Source organism: Mobula hypostoma, chromosome 1 (genome assembly GCF_963921235.1).
Source record: "Mobula hypostoma chromosome 1, sMobHyp1.1, whole genome shotgun sequence".
Lineage (NCBI taxonomy): Eukaryota > Metazoa > Chordata > Chondrichthyes > Myliobatiformes > Myliobatidae > Mobula > Mobula hypostoma.
Window position 1 is genome coordinate 4,301,326 of NC_086097.1, and position 18,335 is coordinate 4,319,660.

The 18,335-nt window shown below is 41.5% G+C and overlaps 2 protein-coding genes across 4 annotated transcripts in view; one reads left to right on the top strand and one right to left on the bottom strand.

Annotated features, from left to right (window-relative positions):
• Nucleotides 1-8,957, top strand: part of ppp4r4 (protein phosphatase 4, regulatory subunit 4) — a 287,977-nt gene extending 279,020 nt beyond the window's left edge. The window contains exon 24 of the mRNA XM_063043403.1: nucleotides 3,937-8,957. Within this exon, the coding sequence (XP_062899473.1) occupies nucleotides 3,937-3,961 (25 nt within the window). The 3' untranslated portion in view covers nucleotides 3,962-8,957. The remainder of the gene's footprint in view (nucleotides 1-3,936) is intronic.
• serpina10b (serpin peptidase inhibitor, clade A (alpha-1 antiproteinase, antitrypsin), member 10b) lies at nucleotides 35-18,031 on the bottom strand. 3 transcript variants are annotated; one of them, XM_063043423.1, is made up of 5 exons: nucleotides 17,896-18,031; nucleotides 14,077-14,809; nucleotides 8,966-9,236; nucleotides 578-725; nucleotides 35-486 (listed from the first exon to the last, which is right to left on the bottom strand). In XM_063043423.1, exons 2-5 carry the CDS (start codon nucleotides 14,771-14,773, stop codon nucleotides 295-297), a joined length of 1,308 nt encoding a protein of 435 aa, XP_062899493.1. In that variant the 5' UTR covers nucleotides 14,774-14,809; nucleotides 17,896-18,031; the 3' UTR covers nucleotides 35-294. The 3 variants fall into 3 exon arrangements, with proteins under 3 accessions (XP_062899493.1, XP_062899503.1, XP_062899509.1); XM_063043433.1 differs by having other exon boundaries at nucleotides 17,889-17,993; XM_063043439.1 differs by having other exon boundaries at nucleotides 14,077-14,824; nucleotides 17,896-17,983.
• Nucleotides 18,032-18,335: the final 304 nt, after the last annotated feature.

Sequence of the window (18,335 nt, forward strand, 5' to 3'; positions counted from 1 at the left end):
AGGAATGTACAGACAGTGTTAGAATTGAACAGTGAACTCCGATGCCCTGAGGTGTTGCATTAACTACGACGCTACCGTGTTCTTTGAGTAAACACAAAAAATAAATTACAGGATCACTTGTAATTGCAGGGTTTTTTAAAGTATACTTCTGCTCAGTTAAGATGCATATGATTACGTGTCAATGTCAAATAAATAATTGATGGATGTAAAACTTGTGACAATGGTAATTATGGTATTAGTTGAGCATCAGAACAAATTAAAATGTAAATGATTATTTTTTAAACAAAAGATCCCTTACAGTTTAGTGGGATCTTTCACCCTTCCTATAAAGAGTAGAGTTTTTGTTATATCTTCGTGAATCATAAAGATAAAAGGGTGGTCTATTTTTATGACAAGTGGCAGTGAATAAGGAACTGCAAGAACCCCAGTGACGGCTGCGGCTTCTGTTCCTTTCTCGTCCACATTAATCACTGCTTTGTGAATGACCTGGAAAGATGAGCAAAAAAAATCCACAGTTAATCAGATTCCGTTTCCTCCTCATGCTGCCTTAAGAGATTGTTCCTTGAATAAGCAATACCTCAGAAATCTTCAGCAGATGTGATGAGGAGATTCCAGATAGGTCAGCAGAATTTGAGAAAGGCGTGATCATTCCCAACTGCCTTAACTTCCTTTCCATCTTGTATAACTTTTCCAATTTAAACTTTGGAAAATAGAGGTCAATGTGCCTAGGAAATGTTGGACAGAAATCATGATGGCAATTTGAGGAAAATCAAGATTATTATTTAATACAGTTCAAGTGTAATGCTAAGTAATATACAATGCTAAACTATTTTATAAGAAGACATTGGGGAAGAATAGATGAACAGTTTAGATCCATGGAGTTATACAGCATTGTGGCTCTCTGATGAAGGATTTTGGCCCGTAACATCGACTGTAATTTTTTCCATAGATGTTGCCTAACCTGCTGAGTTCCTCCAGCACTTTGTGTGTGTTACTCGGATTTCCAGCATCTGCAGATTTTCTCCTGTTATGTCTATGTTAGTTTGTTTTGTCCATTTATACAACGAGACCTTTAAACATTTAGCCCATCTAGTCTGTTCCACATTCAATCAGGGCTGATTTATTCTCCTGCCTTCTCCTTATAACCTTTGACATCCACCCTGCTCATGGACTGTTTGTCCCACTCCCATCAGGGAGGAGGCTATGTAGCATCCACACCAGGACCATCAGACTCAAAAACAGTTACTTTCCCCAACCAGTAAGGCTGATTAAAACCTCTACCCATCAACCCATCCCTCCATAACCTCAACCACCACTACTTTATCATTTCCTGTCAGTCATCTTATGTACAAACACTTCTGTACCAAGCATCACTTTGTAGACACACAGTCTATGTATATAAGCTATCTTATGTATTTCTACTTATTGTGCTTTTTCTTACCGTTTTCTTGCTCTCATTGTTTTTTGAGCTGCATTGGATCCGGAGTAACAATTATTTAGTACTCCTTTACACTGATGTACTGAAAATGACATTAAACAATCTTGTTTTGTCTTGTCCATCTATATCATTCAGCTGATTGAGTCTGCTCTGCAATCAGTTATGCTGATATGTTCTCACCCCTTCTCCCTGTAACTATTGATGCCCTTACTGATCTGTTTTAAGTATACCAAATGATTTAGCCTCCACAGCTGTCCATGGTAATAAATTCCACATATTCACCACTCTCTGACTAAAGAAATTCCTCTGTAATTCTGTCCTAAACGGACGTCCTTCTATCATGAGGCTGTGCTTTCTGGTCCCAGACTTCCCCAGCTTTGGAAACATCCACTCCATGTCCACTCTATCCAACCTTTCCATATTCCAGTCCTGTTCACCTGCAAGATATCTGTATCTTCTGTGCTATGCTCTCTTCCTTAATACACAGTGATTATTCTGACTCCATCAGCTCCTCTGGCAGCATGTTCTGTGTATCAGCTACTGTCTTTGTGAAAAAAAATTCCCTGCAAATGTTAGAGGGGAAACTTTACTACCTACAGGAAAGGTGTAAATAAGATTATAAGAGTGCAGAGAAAATTTACTAGGATGTTGCTGGGAATTGAGGACCTGAGTTATAAGGAAAGATAGAATAGGTTAGGACTTTATTGCTTAGAATGTAGAAGATTAAAAAGAGATTTAGAAACATAGAAACATAGAAAACCTACAGCATTATACAGGCTCTTCGGCCCACAAAGCTGTGCTGAATATGTCATTAACTCAGAAATTACCTAGGGTTACCCATGGCCCTCTATTTTTCAGAGCTCCATGTACCTATCCAGGAGTCTCTTAAAAGACCCTATCGTATCCTCCTCCACCACTGTTGCTGGCAGCCCATTCCACGCACTCACCACTCTTTGCGTAAAAAACTTCCCCTGACATTTCCTCTGTACCTACTTCCAAGCACCTTAAAACTGTGTCCTCTCGTGCCAGCCATTTCAGTCCTGGGAAAAAACCTCTGACTACACATGATCAATACCTCTCAACATCTTATACACCTCTATCAGATCACCTCTCATCCTCCATCACTCCAAGGAAAAAAGGCCGAGTTCACTCAACCTATTCTCATAAGGCATGCTCCCCAATCCAGGCAATATCCTTGTAAATCTCCTCTGCACCCTTTCTATGGTTTCCACATCCTTCCTGTAGTGAGGCGACCAGAACTGAGCACAGTACTCCAAGTGGGGTCTGACCAGGGTCCTATATAGCTGCAACATTACCTCTTGGCTCCTAAACTCAATCCCATGATTGAAGAAGGCCAATGCACTGTATGCCTTCTTAACCACAGAGTCAAACTGCACAGCAGCTTTGAGTGTCCTATGGACTCGGACCCCAAGATCCCTCTGATCTTCCACACTGCCAAGAGTCTTACAATTAATACTGTATTCTGCCATCATATTTGATCTACCAAAATGAGTCACCTCACACTTATCTGGGTTGAACTCCATCTGCCACTTCTCAGCCTAGTTTTGCATCCTATCAATGTCCCACTGTAACCTCTGACAGCCCTCCACACTATCCACAACACCCCCAACCTTTGTGTCATCAGCATATTTACTAACCCATCCCTCCACTTCCTCATGCAGGTCATTTATAAAAATCACGAAGAGTACGGGTCCCAGAACAGATCCCTGAGGCACACCACTGGTGACCGACCTCCATACAAAATACGACCCGTCTACAACCACTCTTTGCCTTCTATGGGCAAGCCAGTTCTGGATCCACAAAGCAAGGTCCCCTTGGATCCCATGCCTCCCTACTTTCTCAATAAACCTAGCATGGAGTACCTTGTCAAATACCTTGCTAAAATCCATATACACTACATCTACTGCTCTACCATCATCAATGTGTTTAGTCACATCCTTAAAAATTTCAGTCAGGCTCATAAGGCATGACCTTCCTTTGACAATGCCATGCTGATAGAGATATATAAAATTATGAAGGGTATAGATAGGATAAATGCCAACAGGCTTTTTTCTACTGAGGGCGAACGAGACTACAACTAGAGGTGATGGGTTAAGGGTGAAAGGTGAAATGAGGGGGAGCTTCTTCATTCAGAGAATGGTGAGAGTGTATAATAAGCTGTCAGCACAAGTGGTGGATGTGAGCTTGATTTCAACATTTAAGAGAAATTTGGATAGGTGGATGAATGGGAGGGATATGGAAGGCTATGATCTGGATGCAGGTCGATTGGACTATCAAATTAATAGTTCAGCACAGACTAAATGGGCCAAAGGGCCTGTTTCTGTGCTGTAGTGTTCTATGACTCTAAATCCCCTTTCAATCTCTTTTTTGTCATCTCATGTCCTTATACTCTTCATAGCTCTGCCATTGGAAAAAGATTCTTTGGCTTTATCTATGCCTCTTATAAAGTTGTACATCTCTCTCACTTTACCCTCCAGCCTTCTACTGTGTTGCCACTTTTGAGACCATAAAACAAAGGTACAGAATTAAACAATTCAACCCATCACACTCCAATCACACGCCAGTCCTCGAAGAGGGATTAGAAGTGGAAAGAGTGAGCAATTTCAAGTTCCTGGGCGTCAATATCTCTGATGTTCTATTGTGGGCCCAGCATATCACTACAGTTACAAAGACACGGCGGCAGCTGTATTTTGTTTGGAGTTTGGAGCGATTTGGTATGTCACCAAAGACTCTCGCAAATTTCCTCAGGGAGAACATTCGAACCAGTTGTATCACTGTCTGGTATGAAGGAGCCACTGCACAAGATCAGAAAAAGCTGCAGAAAGTTGTAAACTCAACGAGTTCTGTCATGGGAACTAGCCTTCCAAGCACTGAGGACATCTTCAAGGATTGATGTCTCAGAAAGGTGGCATCTATCATGAAGGGACCTACGTCACCCAGGGCATGCCCTCTTCTCATTGCCACCATCATGTAGGAGGTACAGGAGCCTGAAGGCACACACTCAACAATTCAGGAACAGCTTCTTCCACACAGCCATGGGATTTCTGAATGGACAATATATAATACCTCAACTTTTTGCTTGCTGTTCTCCACAGACTGTTTTGTTCAGCTGTGGTAAGTTAAGCAGTAGTGTTGGCCTGCTATCACATTTCCTTTCATATTATATACTGTATGCTTATTCAGCTGATTCTGACAGGCTAGTCTGCAACTAGCAAAGCTAACTTAAATTAAAATTAAGCTACAATGAAAGGAATCATTGAGGCATGGTTGGAGCACTTCAAACCAGAGTGTCTGGTATTAGGATAAATTCTTGGAATTGAGTAAAGAAATACTTAACTCTGACAGTGAATTCATCTCACTAGCTCCACATGTTGTGAATGCTCAGTCATTGAGCATAATTAGAGCACTACAGTAGTGTAGCAGTTAGTGCAACGCTATTGCATCTCGGGGCAACAGAGTTCCGAGTGGCTGGCTATAAGAAGGTTTGTGTGTCCTCCCTGTGACATCATGGGTTTCCTCCGGGTGCTCTGGTTTCCTCCCACAGTCCAGAGACATACCAGTTAGTAGGCTGATTGGTCATTGTAAATTGTCCTGTGATTAGGCTAGGGTTAAGAAGGTGGGTTGCTGGGTGGTGAGGCTTGTTGAGATGGAAGGGTCTGTTCATGACAATATCTCTAAATAAAATAAAATAAGTAAATGTTTGAGGTTGAAATTGATAAAATTTTGGATGCTGAGGAAATGGGGAATCTGAAGATTATGGGAAATTAAAATGAAATACACATTCAGCCAAGATCTAAAGGAATGGCTGAACTGGCCTGATCCTCTAGTGCACCCTCTTTAACGACTGGTAGTTGATAAGCGATCTGTAGCATTGTAATAGTCATGAAAATGAAGGAGTGGGAATAAAGGGCTCCCTTTACTGGTTGGCTGTGAGTGATGACTGGTGTTCTGCAGGGGTTAATGTTGGGTCTGCTACTTTTCATGTTATACGTCAATGATTTTGATGATGGAATTGATGGCTTTGTGGCCAAGTTTGTGGATGATACGAAGAAGATGTTGAGGAAGCAGGGAATCTGCAGAAGGACTTGGAACAGATTGGGAGAATGGTCAAAGGGGTGGCAGATGGAATACAGTGTAAGATAGTGCATAGTTATGCACCTTGGTAGAAGGAATAAAGGTGTAGGTTATTTTCTAAACAGGGAGCCAATTCAGAAATCAGAGGTGCAAAGGGACTTGGAGTTCCTCGTGTAGGATTTCCTGATGGTTAGCTTGCAGAATGAGTCAGATGTAAGGAAGGCAAATGCAATGTTTCAGAGGACTTGAATATAAAAACAAGGATATAAAGCACTGGTCAGATGACTTTTGGAGTATTGTGAGTCCTATATCTAAGAAAGGAATTTCAAAGTTGGGTGGTCCAGAGGAGGTTCATGAGATTGATTCTGTGGATGAGAAGGTTAATGCATGAGGAGTGCTTGATGTCTCTGAGCCTGTACTCACTGGAGTTTAGACACATGAGGGAGGATCTCATTACTGTAATTCACTATTTTTATTATTATGTATTGCAATGTACTGCTGCCACATAACAACAAATTTCACAATATATTCCGGAGATTTTAAATCTGATTCTGATTTATTGCTTGCTGGCTTGTTTGTTTGTATATTCATCTATTCATTCATTCATTCATTCATTCATCCATTTATTTATTTAATCTTATTAATTTATTTACATGGTTTCTGTCCTGTCTCTGTTCACGCTGTACACCTCAGACTTTCAATACAACTCTGAGTCTTGCCACTTGCAGAAGTTCTCTGATCACTATGCGGTGGTTTGGTGTATCAGAGGAGTCGGAGACAGCGGACTGGTGGACAAGTTTGTGGAGTGGTGTGGGAGGAACCACCTGCTCCTGAATGTGGCCAAAACCAGGGAGATGGTGATTGATTTTAGGAAGAAGAGGACTGTGACGAGTCCTGGATACATTCTGGGAGAAGAAGTTGCCGTGGTGGAGAAGTACAAATACTTGGGTGTTCACCTCGACAACAGACTTGACTGGAAAACCAACAACAGGGCTGTTTACAAGAAGGGGATGAGCAGACTCTATTTTATAAGGAAGCTGAGATGCTTCAATGTGTGCAGCAGGATGTTGGAGATCTTTTACCAGTCTGTTGTAGCAAGTGCAGTCTTCTTTACAGCTTTATGTGGGGGAGCAGCATCGGTGCTGGTCATACAGAATGACCAATAAACTCATCAAAAGTTGGATCCGTCCTTGGCTAGAACCTGGACCCTTTTGAGATAGTGGTGGAGAGGAGGTCACTAAACAAACTGTTATCCGTTATGGACAATCAGGCACATCCTCTTCATGACCTACTGAACAAATAGCGGAGCACCCTTATGAACAGAGTCACTCAGCTCCATTGTCACAAGGATTGTTACAGAAAAATGTTCCTACCAAGTACAATAAACAGTTCATCTCTGTGCAACAGGAGAACACACATCATCATACAATAGTCTCTGTTTCGTTATTTTGTACATTATTATTGCACATTATTGCACTTTGGTACATTATTACTGTGTATATTATTAATCTGTACTTTGTTATTTGTTAAGTCTGCACACTGCTAAGTGTGTTTTTAAATGTTGCTGCTGTAATGAAAGAATTTCCCACCAGGATCAATGAAGTATTCATTATGATTATATTATTATTATTTGCACATTGGTTTAGGGTGTTCTTTTATTAATTCTATTGTATTTTTTGTATTTACTGTGATTTCCCACAAGAAAATGAATTTCAGGGATATAAATGGTCACACTTATGTACTTTGATAATAAATTTACTTTGAATTTTAATCAGAGTTTCAACAATGCACAATTACTATTTTAACTATAAAATCAATATGAGTATTAGTGGGAGAAACTTATTTTTCCAATATTGAGCTGGAACTCCCTACAAATATTGCAAGATAGTGTTTCTCCTCACAGAACCTATGACCCTCTTCTCAATCTCTTCAAATTTACATCAACTGCTTCTCAATTCCACCATTACTGGGAGCAATCTCTCCTGGCTCACTTCGTAAAATATCAGTTGAATCACCTCTCAGTGTTCCCAATAAATGAAGTACAACCACAGCTTCCCCTGTCTACCGTGTAACTAAAGTCCCTCACCCCAAAGACAATCCTACCAGGTTTCTTCAAAACTTTAACTTCCCTTGGATGAGAATTGCTTCCAGTGTTTTAGCTGTGGTCAAGCCTGTGTTTTATAGAGCTGCCATACATCAGAGTTCAAGAGGTTAATGATACTGATTCAGCACATCTTGCCTATGTCAGGCATAAATGGGCTTTAGGTTAATCTCACCTCCTGACTCCTGGTCCCAGCCGTTACCCTACAGGTCAGATCTCTTCACTCTCATCCAGATTTATTTTCAACGGACCGGTTCAAGGGATGAGCTATGTGCCACAAAGTGGATGAGCTCCTGAGGAGTCATAGTTTGCAGGACCATGGCAAGGATGAGGTGTTGGGAGGTGGGTTATAAACAGACAATGTTGGAAGAGCTCAGCAATTCAGGCAGTATTTCAAGTTTGTTTAATTGTCATTCGACCATACTCACGGAGGTCCGCTGTTGTTTGGGATTGACGGTGAATATCGTACCCTGGCTGTCTGCGTGATTCACAGGCCAGGGCAGTATGATTTGGAGAACACACTGTTGCCCATGAAGCAGGCTCCCCCCACCACACAGGTGGTGAATCCAAAGGCACAGCAGAGGCTGATACAGTTTGCACCAGCGGCATCACAAGAGTTGCCATTTAGTGTTGAACTCAACGTAGGACTGTACTCCAGTTCTGGATTTTTCCTCGGCTTTTACTCCCAAAGCCTTCCTAATGAATGGGTACAGCTTCAAAGCAGCCGAGGTTTGAGATCAGAGTTTTCCTTCTCCTAGATGAGCTGCCAACCTCGGCTGATGAGCCCTATCTGCCTGAAGTGACTAATTTTAACGTGCCAGTAACCTGGTTTTGCCCCTTCTCCTGTCAGTAGAAAGAGTTCCACCTGGGCTAGTAGCTAGGCTACACATGAAGGCCAGGAACTGGACTTGGTTGTTAGAGGCTATTTGAAGTGCACGCCATTGGAAGCATTTAATAGGTAATGGGAGCTTATCCCCACTACACCCCTGGCTATGACAACCTTAAAGACCCACCATACTTATGAATACAGCTAAACAAAACATCACAAGGTGCAAGCCACAGTACTAACACCACACAGCACAAAGCACGCTTAGCACATATAATTATGAACACAGTCACAAGAAATTAAAATAAAAGCACTAAAAATAATAGTAAATATAATAAAAGAATAACAACAGTAAGAAATGGAAAGAGAAAGTCAATGAGCTGTGCACAGACATCTATGATCCTAAGGTTTTATTGAATCTCTATGCAGGCTTGGATGCAAGAAATTACTGATCTGGTAATTAGTAAGGTAGATGATTGTTTAATTATCAAGTTGGAAATCGTACTTGCTTCTCAAGGCCTCCATCCACTGGTCAATCAGTTGAGTTGATAGTTCATCTTCCAGAAGCTGATAGCCTGCACCTGTTGGCATCACCACCAGCATGCTTGCACTTCCCTTGTATGGAAGCTTCAGGACTGTGCACGAATGGTTCTTGTCATACGTTAACAAAAATGGACCTTCTTTGTACATCATGGGAACTTTAACTCGAGTGTACGCGTTCACATAGAATGTTCCATTTACTGTCAAGTTTGGATCAAATGGAGCCTTCCACTTCCCTGAAGAAACCAAAAAAGGCATTAGTCATTACTCCGTAAGTACACATTCAGTCATTATGTCATATTATAGAGAAACAAAATCCGCTGTGTCATTTTGTCAGCACATACACACATGAGAATAAATGGCAAGACATTTTCATTTTCTTGGCTTTCTTTCTTTTTTTCTTTTTTATTTATCTAAAGATGCAGCAGAGTGACTGGTCCTTGCAGCCCAACATACCCATGAGACCAATTAAATGATTAACCGGTATGTCTTTGGAAGTAGGAGGAAACTGGAGCACCTGGAGAAGCCCATGCAATCATGGAGAGAACGTCAAACTCCTTACAGACAGTAGTGAGAATTGAACCCAGATCACTGGTGCTGTAACAGCGTTACATTAACCACTTTGCTAACTTGCCACCCATTTATGTAGATAATATAGAGCAAGTTTTCTCTCTTTACGTTTACTTCTTTTCACAATGACATATTAACAGGTACATCTTTGGACTGTGGGAGGAACCCGAAGAACCCAGAGAAAACCCACGCAGTTCATGGGGAGGGACATGCAAACTCCTTACAGACAGAGTTGGAATGGAACTCTGAACTCCGATGCTGCAAGCTGTAATAGCTTAGTAGTAACAGCTACGCCACCATGTCGCCCAATTAGATGACATCGTGAATCTAGCCGACTCAATGTCCATAGCCCTGAATACAACATTCCTCTTAATAAAGACATATATCATCTGACATCTAAAGCCACACCTTGCTAACAAGGCCAAAAGTTCTATATGTTTCAACTGACGAAATAACTGCAAGGCATTTGATATTTCTCATTAACATCGTCTCATTCAGCAAGACTGCAGTGAGTCATTTGACCTCCACTATGCCAGTGATCCTCCTAGTGCAACTAGATCAGAATCGGTAGGCTCCACCACAGTGCTGGAGCCAGTGTGGCATGGCATCTATGCTGGTGGCATTGGTGCTTCCCTCCAGTGATTGCTTGGCAGAAGACAAGCTGTGTTGTGCTCGACTCCAGACCACTGCAACTTTGACAAGGTTCCACACGGTAGGCTTATTCAGAAAGTCAGAAGGCATGGGATCCAGGGAAGTTTGGCCAGGTGGATTCAGAATTGGCTTGCCTGCAGAAGGCAGAGGGTTGTGGTGGAGGGAGTACATTCAGATTAGAGGATTGTGACTAGTGGTGTCCCACAAGGATCCGTTCTGGGACCTCTACTTTTCGTGATTTTTATTAACGACCTGGATGTGGGGGTAGAAGGGTGGGTTGGCAAGTTTGCAGACGACACAAAAGTTGGTGGTGTTGTAGATAGTGTAGAGGATTGTCAAAGATTGCAGAGAGACATTGATAGGATGCAGAAGTGGGCCGAGAAGTGGCAGATGGAGTTCATCCTGGAGAAGTGTGAGGTGGTACACTTTGGAAGGACAAACTCCAAGGCAGAGTACAAAGTAAATGGCAGGATACTTGGTAGTGTGGAGGAGCAGAGGGATCTCGGGGTACATGTCCACAGATCCCTGAAAGTTGCCTCACACGTGGATAGGGTGGTTAAGAAAGCTTATGGGGTGTTAGCTTTCATAAGTCGAGGGATAGAGTTTAAGAGTCATGATGTAATGATGCAGCTCTATAAAACTCTGGTTAGGCCACACTTGGAGTACTGTGTCCGGTTCTGGTCACCTCACTATAGGAAGGATGTGGAAGCACTGGAAAGGGTACAGAGGAGATTTACCAGGATACTGCCTGGTTTAGAGAGTATGCATTATGATCAGAGATTAAGGGAGCTAGGGCTTTACTCTTTGGAGAGGAGGAGGATGAGAGGAGACATGATAGAGGTGCACAAGATAATAAGAGGAATAGATAGAGTGGATAGCCAGCGCCTCTTCCCCAGGGCACCACTGCTCACTACAAGAGGACATGGCTTTAAGGTAAGGGGTGGGAAGTTCAAGGGGGATATTAGAAGAAGGTTTTTTACTCAGAGAGTGGTTGGTGCGTGGAATGCACTGCCTGAGTCAGTGGTGGGGGCAGATGCACTAGTGAAGTTTAAGAGACTACTAGACAGGTATATGGAGGAATTTAAGGTGGGGGGGTTATATGGGAGGCCGGGCTTAAGGGTCAGCACAACGTTGTGGGCTGAAGGGCCTGTACTGTGCTGTATCTACGTTCCACTCCTGGACTCAGGGACTTGGACTATATATATTTTTTGTGTGACTGTATTTTACCGCTATCTCATATATGCTATATGTGCCCATGGTGTGTCTGACTGTTGCTGCTGTGTTTAGCACCTTGCCCTGGAGGAATGCTGTTTCCTTTGCCTTTATTCATGAGTGTTGGCACGTGGCCAAGTGGTTAAGCCGTTCGTCTAGTGAACTGAAGGTTGCTAGTTCGATCCTTGGCTGAGGCAGTGTGTGCGTCCTTGAGCAAGGCACTTAACCACACATTGCTCTGTGACAACACCGGTGCCAAGCTGTATGGGTCCTAATGCCCTTCCCCTGGACAACATCGGGGGCTTGGAGAGGGGAGACTTGCAGCATGGGCAACTGCTGGTCTTCCATACAACCTTGCCCAGGCCTGCGCCCTGGAAACCTTCCAAGGTGCAAATCCATGGTCTCTGAGACTAACGGATGCCTATTTCCATGAGTATTCATGTACGGTTGAATAACAATTAAACTTGAACTTCAGCTGATGATCTGCTTCTCCAGTAAGCCAGGTTCAATTCTGATCCCCAGTGCTGTAAGTCTTCACCTTGTGCCCGTCAGCTGTAGGATGAGCACACTGGTGCTTGACAGCTCATGCAGATTGATTGGCTAAAGGGCCTGTCTCCTGAGCTGTTTGTGTTGCGCAGTTCCATGATGCTGGTGAATCTATGCTCCTTTCTGATGAATAAATTGACCGCTGGTTTCATATATGAAGATAGAGGAGATAGAGCAGATAGTAGAATGGTGCGAGCCCAACGTGAGTCTAAAGGAATGAGATGACTGTGGACTTTGGGAAGGAGCAGGTTGACCATTCCTCACTGCACATAAACAGCTCCTCTGTGGAGAGAGTTAGGAGCCCCAAGTTTCTAGAAGTGCTCATAACAGACAATCTCACCTGGTCCCTCAACACCACCTCTTTAGACAAGAAAGCACAGCAGCATCTCCACTTCCAGTGGAGATTGAGGTGAGTGAGGCTTCCACTCACCCACACATTCTAACCAGTTTTTACAGGAGCACCATCGAGTGTCCTGACCAGTTACATTACTGTCTGGTATAGGAATTACAAGGCATCTCATTGCAAAACAGTGAAAAAGTTTGTGAGGACAGCTGAGAGGATTATAGGGTTCTCTCTTCCAACCAACAGAGATATTTATCAAGAGCACTGTGTACGCAGAATCAATGATCCCTCCCATCCATCCAACAATCTCATCGACCCCCACCATTAGGCCAGAGGTACCGTAGCATTAGGACAGGAAGTGTTATGATGGGAAGCAGGTTCTTCACTGAGGCCGTGAGCCTACAAAATTCCCTGTCACCATCCAGGTCTCACTATGTGTGAAGCAGCAGTAATGTTACACTGTTTCTCTTTTAACTTGTGTTGTCAATGCATCTTATCATTTATTACTTTATTTGCGGTAATATTACTTAAATGTTCTGTGTCAGTTATACGTTCTGTTATGTACCTTGGTCCAGAGAAACATTATTTTGTTTGGCAGTATACATGTGTAGAATTGAATGATAATAAACTTGAGCTTGACTTGATATGTTTGTCCAATGTAAGCAATTTACAAGTCGGGGGGGGGGTTGAATTTTTGAATCTTTATAGTTCTTTCATTCTTTCTTTCTCTGTGCATTTAATGACAGGTTTAGAATCACTTCCTTGTTACCAACAAATATATTGCAATTTTGATTTTTTTTTTAACTATTGTGCTGACTTCACTCTGAAACTTCAATTAGGATTTTCAATTCAAAAATCAAGTACAGTGGATTCAGATTAATTGGTCACATTGGGATCTGTATATTTTGGCCAAAATAAGTTGCTGCCCCAATTAATTTCACAAAAATATTTTTTAAAGTATAAAAAAGGGAAACTACTGTTTAATTCAGAAACAAGTTATATTTTTAAATGAAATACAGAACAAATTGGAACACTGTAAATACTACTACAGTATAAAACTATGTACTAGTTCCTAATAGTTACCAAAGGTATGCTGCTGTGTTCTTGTGATTGACTGTAAATGAACAAAATCAGTGTAGATACAAATAATGGACTGTCTTCATACAATGACTTCAATAATTGCATCTTCCAAATCTTCATTTTCATTGTAACATTTAAGATGATTTGATACCTTTAAATTTTTCATAGTGCCTATCTTGTTGAAGTAGTGAAATTGTTTCATTTTCACTCTCAGCTGTTTTTGGCAACTCCAAACCTGACTGCTTGAAACTACAGTGAGCAAAGTAGTTGTGAATAGTTCTACTGCACATTTCTCAACCAACTATCAGTGATAAAGATCACTGCTTTTTGAACACAAACACATGCAAATGACACTATTTAAAAACTGTTTGCTCTAAGCACGGTGTAGTGTCTAACAGCCACACTAGTACACATGACTGACTCTAGTTAGAAACTGTTTGGTAACAGTTTCCTGTCCCAATTAAGCAGCATAGCATTGCAAACAAATGAAGGGAATCCCAGCTATCTCCTCGATTATATTTTGTTCATTAAGAGTTGTCCCAAATAAGCAGCTGCCCTGATTAACTGATTGCCCAATTAACAGGAATCCACTGTAATGTGATTGATTTATGATTACTAATACTTTGAAATAATTTCATATCCATAATCAAAAATATTGGGGAAAAAAATCTTACCTTTGAATAAGATGTAATTAATAAACATAAGTCTGGCTTCAGCATCCACAGACTCTAATAACATGTTGATTTTTCCATCTGTTCTGTTGCGAATATATTGGTTAATAATATCTTTGGTATTGACTGTGTCTTGAAAGTTTACTGGTGTAACATCAGCATTATAAAAATGAGAAAGGTCTTTGATGAAAGTTTCTTTCAGTTCAAGGTTGTTCTGTATAAACAGGGAGTTTCCCTGAGAGATGAGCAAATCCTTTTGGTTGGTGATGTTGCTGTGAAGCCACTGGAACAATCTGTGCAGTTGGTACTGGTTGCCAGTACTGGCAAAGTCCCCGATGTTGAGGCCTTGGAGTATGTTGTTACGTGTTACTCCTTTGGCACCAAGAGAAAGCATGGCAAATGTTGTAGAGATGGTATTAGGTGAGAAAAATACATTATCTTCATACAGATTGGCTATTTTCCTGTAGACATTGAAACCAAATTCACTGTTCTTTTCCGCTAACAGGTAGATCCTCTGTAGATCAGGGATTGATTCTGCTCTTTGCCATTGTGTGGGTCGAACTTCAGCATTAGAATGTGAAGGCAAATTGAAATTCTGATGCAGCTTTTTCCTATGTTCCGGGAGAAAATTGAATCCATGCTTCTGTGATACGCTGGTGGCCACGAACCCACCACATAGCAGAAAGATTAAAAATCTCATTTTCTTTTTCTCTTATCTTGATGACCTCAGAATTACCTGCAACATGGTATGCTAGATTGTAGATGAATATTAGCTTTATTGACATACAATCAATCCAGGTATATAAGCTATGTTATGTATTTATACCTATTGTGTTTTTTATTATTATTGTTCTTTATCTTATTGTGTGTTTTTTTGTGCTGCATCAGATCCAGAGTAACAATTATTTTGTTCTCCTTTACAGTAGTGTACTGGAAATTACATTAAACTATCTTGAACCTTATTTCAATTTTTAACCTAGTGAAGTATTCACAGATGTGGAACCTGCTGGTCATTTATTGTTCTTCTCTAACTGTCTCCTGAACTGAATAGCTTACCAGACCCAACTGGGGTGGGGGTGGGGGTGTTGGAGGGGTGCTGCTGACACTCGACCGTGTTCATGAATCTGGAGACAGTCATGGGCCAAGCTAGTAATGTCGAAAGGGCAGTCTTCCTTCACCGATGGAATGGATTGGTTTGTATGACCTAGTGCTTCTGCACTGCTGCTGAGTATTAAGGATGAAATCAATCATATTCTTTGGGTCTTCAAAGCTTTTCAGACCTACACTTTCCAGCACCTCCCAGTCTCCACCCAGCTAACAGGAGTCAGCTTCCTCTCGTTTCCAACTCATCACCGGCAGCCTATTTAAACCCAGCTCTCATCCACAGTCCTTTGTTCATCCATCAAACCAGCCAGCTCACTGGTTGATCCTAGCCTTCTAACACAACTATGCACCTATACTTAACTAAATAAAACAAAAGTCATTATATTGAAGCATGAGTTGCCGACCAAAAATAAATAGTGCAAGGACTTCCTCGTGAAATGTGCATGCTTGTACCACACATTTTAAAATGCTATCCATGATATAGATGATTAAAATGTAGAAGCCAGCAACATACCTCCTAAAAGATTAACTTTATTTGTCACATGTACAGTACACAGAAACATAGAGTGAAATGCATTTTGTATGCATCAAATTAAATCAGTGAGGATTGTGCTGGGCAGACCACAAGTGTTGCTATGTTGGTAACAAAATAACACCCTGACAACTGACTAACCCTAACCATATGTGTGTAAAATATGGGAGGAAATCGGAGTACCAGGAGGAATCCCACATGGTTATGGGAAGAACATGCACATTACATGTTCACCTTACAGACAGCAGCAGGAATTGATGCCTGATCAGTGACCACTGGCACTGTAACGTGATGAGCTAACTGCTACACTGCCATGCTGCTCAAATTAAAGTTAGTGAAGGATAAATATTAGGTAATTCACCATTCCATAGCTGGAATACACATAAAACTGCCCAACACATCACCAGTGCCAGCCCCAGCTGCCACCAAGAACAGAAAATGCAGAAAGGTGCTGGAAAAGGGCCAGTAACATCATGACGGATGCCTTCCATTCTGCTTATGGGCTATTTGTCCCACTGTCATCAGGGATGCAGCTACATGAGGACCACCAGACTCAAAAATAGTTACTTCCCCAAGCAGTAAGGCTGATCAACACCTCCACCCACTAACCGACTGTCCACAACCCCCAACCACCACTACTTTATCATTTCTTGTCAGTCACCTTACGTACAGACACTCCTGTGCCTAGTGTCACTTTATGGACATACAATCAATCTATGTATTTAAGCTGTATTATGTTTTTATATATATTTTTTAAAATTATTATTGCATTCTTTATCTTATTTTTTTTTGTATTGCATTGGTTCCTAAGTAACATCAATGTTTTCCTTTACGTTTGAGTACTGGAAATGACATTAAACCCTCTTTGGGACACCACAGTGGTGTAGTGGTTAGCACGATGCTCTTGCATTTTGGGGCATCAGAGTGTGGAGTTGAATTCCGGAGTTGCCTGTACAGAGTTTATATGTCATCCCCATGGAATGTGTGGGTTTTCCCTGAGTCCTCTGCTTTCCTCCCACACTCCGAAGACGTATTGGGTAGGATATTGTAAATTGTCCCGTGATGAGGTTCGGGTTAAATTAGGGTTGTCAGGGGTTGCTGGGGCAGCAAGAATTGAGGAGCTGGAAGGGCTTACTCCATGCATGTCTCTAAATAAGACAAAAATCATGAATCTTGAATCTTATTACATCGGACCCACAAATCATCAAAGCATCGAACTCTGATCTGATGGCAATCTGAGTCAGACAACACACGAATCAAAGCACAACCCAGTCACCCCCATATGCAGTAAGTCAAGTTCCAGTTCCGAGCGGTGGGGTGATGACCAGATGATACACCATCGGTGGGTGAGCACCCCACAGCGCTACCAATGAGTAGCTCTAATGATCATATTAGTTAATACCAGTGATGACCTACAGTCACTAAGCAGGTGTCTCATTGTTTCTGATCATTTAATTAATTGTCCTGAGAACCCTTTTAATGTATCAGAATATTAGACCATATGAGATAAGTGCATTTGGCCCATTGAGTCAATTCTGCTATTCCATCATGGCTAATTTATTATCCCTCTCAATTCCATTCTCCTGCCTTCTCCCCATAAACTTTGACGTCCTTACTAATCAAGAACCTATCAACCTCCGCTTTAAATATACCCAATGACTTGGACACCACAACCACCTGTGACAATGAATTCCACAGATTCACCACTCTCTGGCAAAGAAATTCCTCGTTCTCTCTGTTCTAAATGGATGTTTCTCTATTCAGAGTCCGTGCCCTCTGGTCCTAGACTGTCCCACCATAGGAACCATGCTCCCCACATTCAAGAAAAGAGCATAAAAATAATGACGGTTTATTTGAATGTTGTTGGTGTTTCTCTCCGCGCTGTCTGGCGCATTGGGCAGCAACCCTGCCGTTTCTTTACCATTTGTCTATTTTTCACGAGGCAAAGCTGCTAGCTCAACGTCAACCCAGCACGGATGGAAAGCGTGTAGCGTTCTTTAGACTGTGTTATTTGATTGTACTCTATCACATTGCCTGTCTTGAGTCCAACACAGTACTGGTCATACACAGCACAAGCCAATAGTCTGAAATTAACTTAAACTTGCTAATTATTAAATAATGATCAAAACAATGAAGATAAAATACAATAGTTAAAAATGTTGGTGTAAGGAAACCATACCACTCACATTTCTCTTCTTACTTGCACTGGTGATAGTAGGTATTTTGCGGCTGCATGTCTTACAACATCATTCTGATAGAGACTGCGTTGTGGAGACAAGCCAAATGAGTCAACAAACCACGTGCCACTTACTGCTCACTAACTATTAACGATGAGCTAACTATTAACTATTAACTATTACCCAATCCAATGTGTAAACAGAACCTGGCTCTTCAATTTTAACCATAAACAGTGCTTCTGAATTACTTGTGTTTCGATTTTTCCCTGCTGTCCTAAATTAAGATATTGTAGTTGATGGTGGGGCAAATAGAAATCAGGTCTGGCATAATTCTTGCCCCATTGCAACTCAAATTTATGCAGTCTTAGATTGAAAATTAACAAATGACCTTGAATTAGCACCTGGTTTGGTAGCAGAGCGGTAACATTGCAGGAACACTCAAAGCTGCT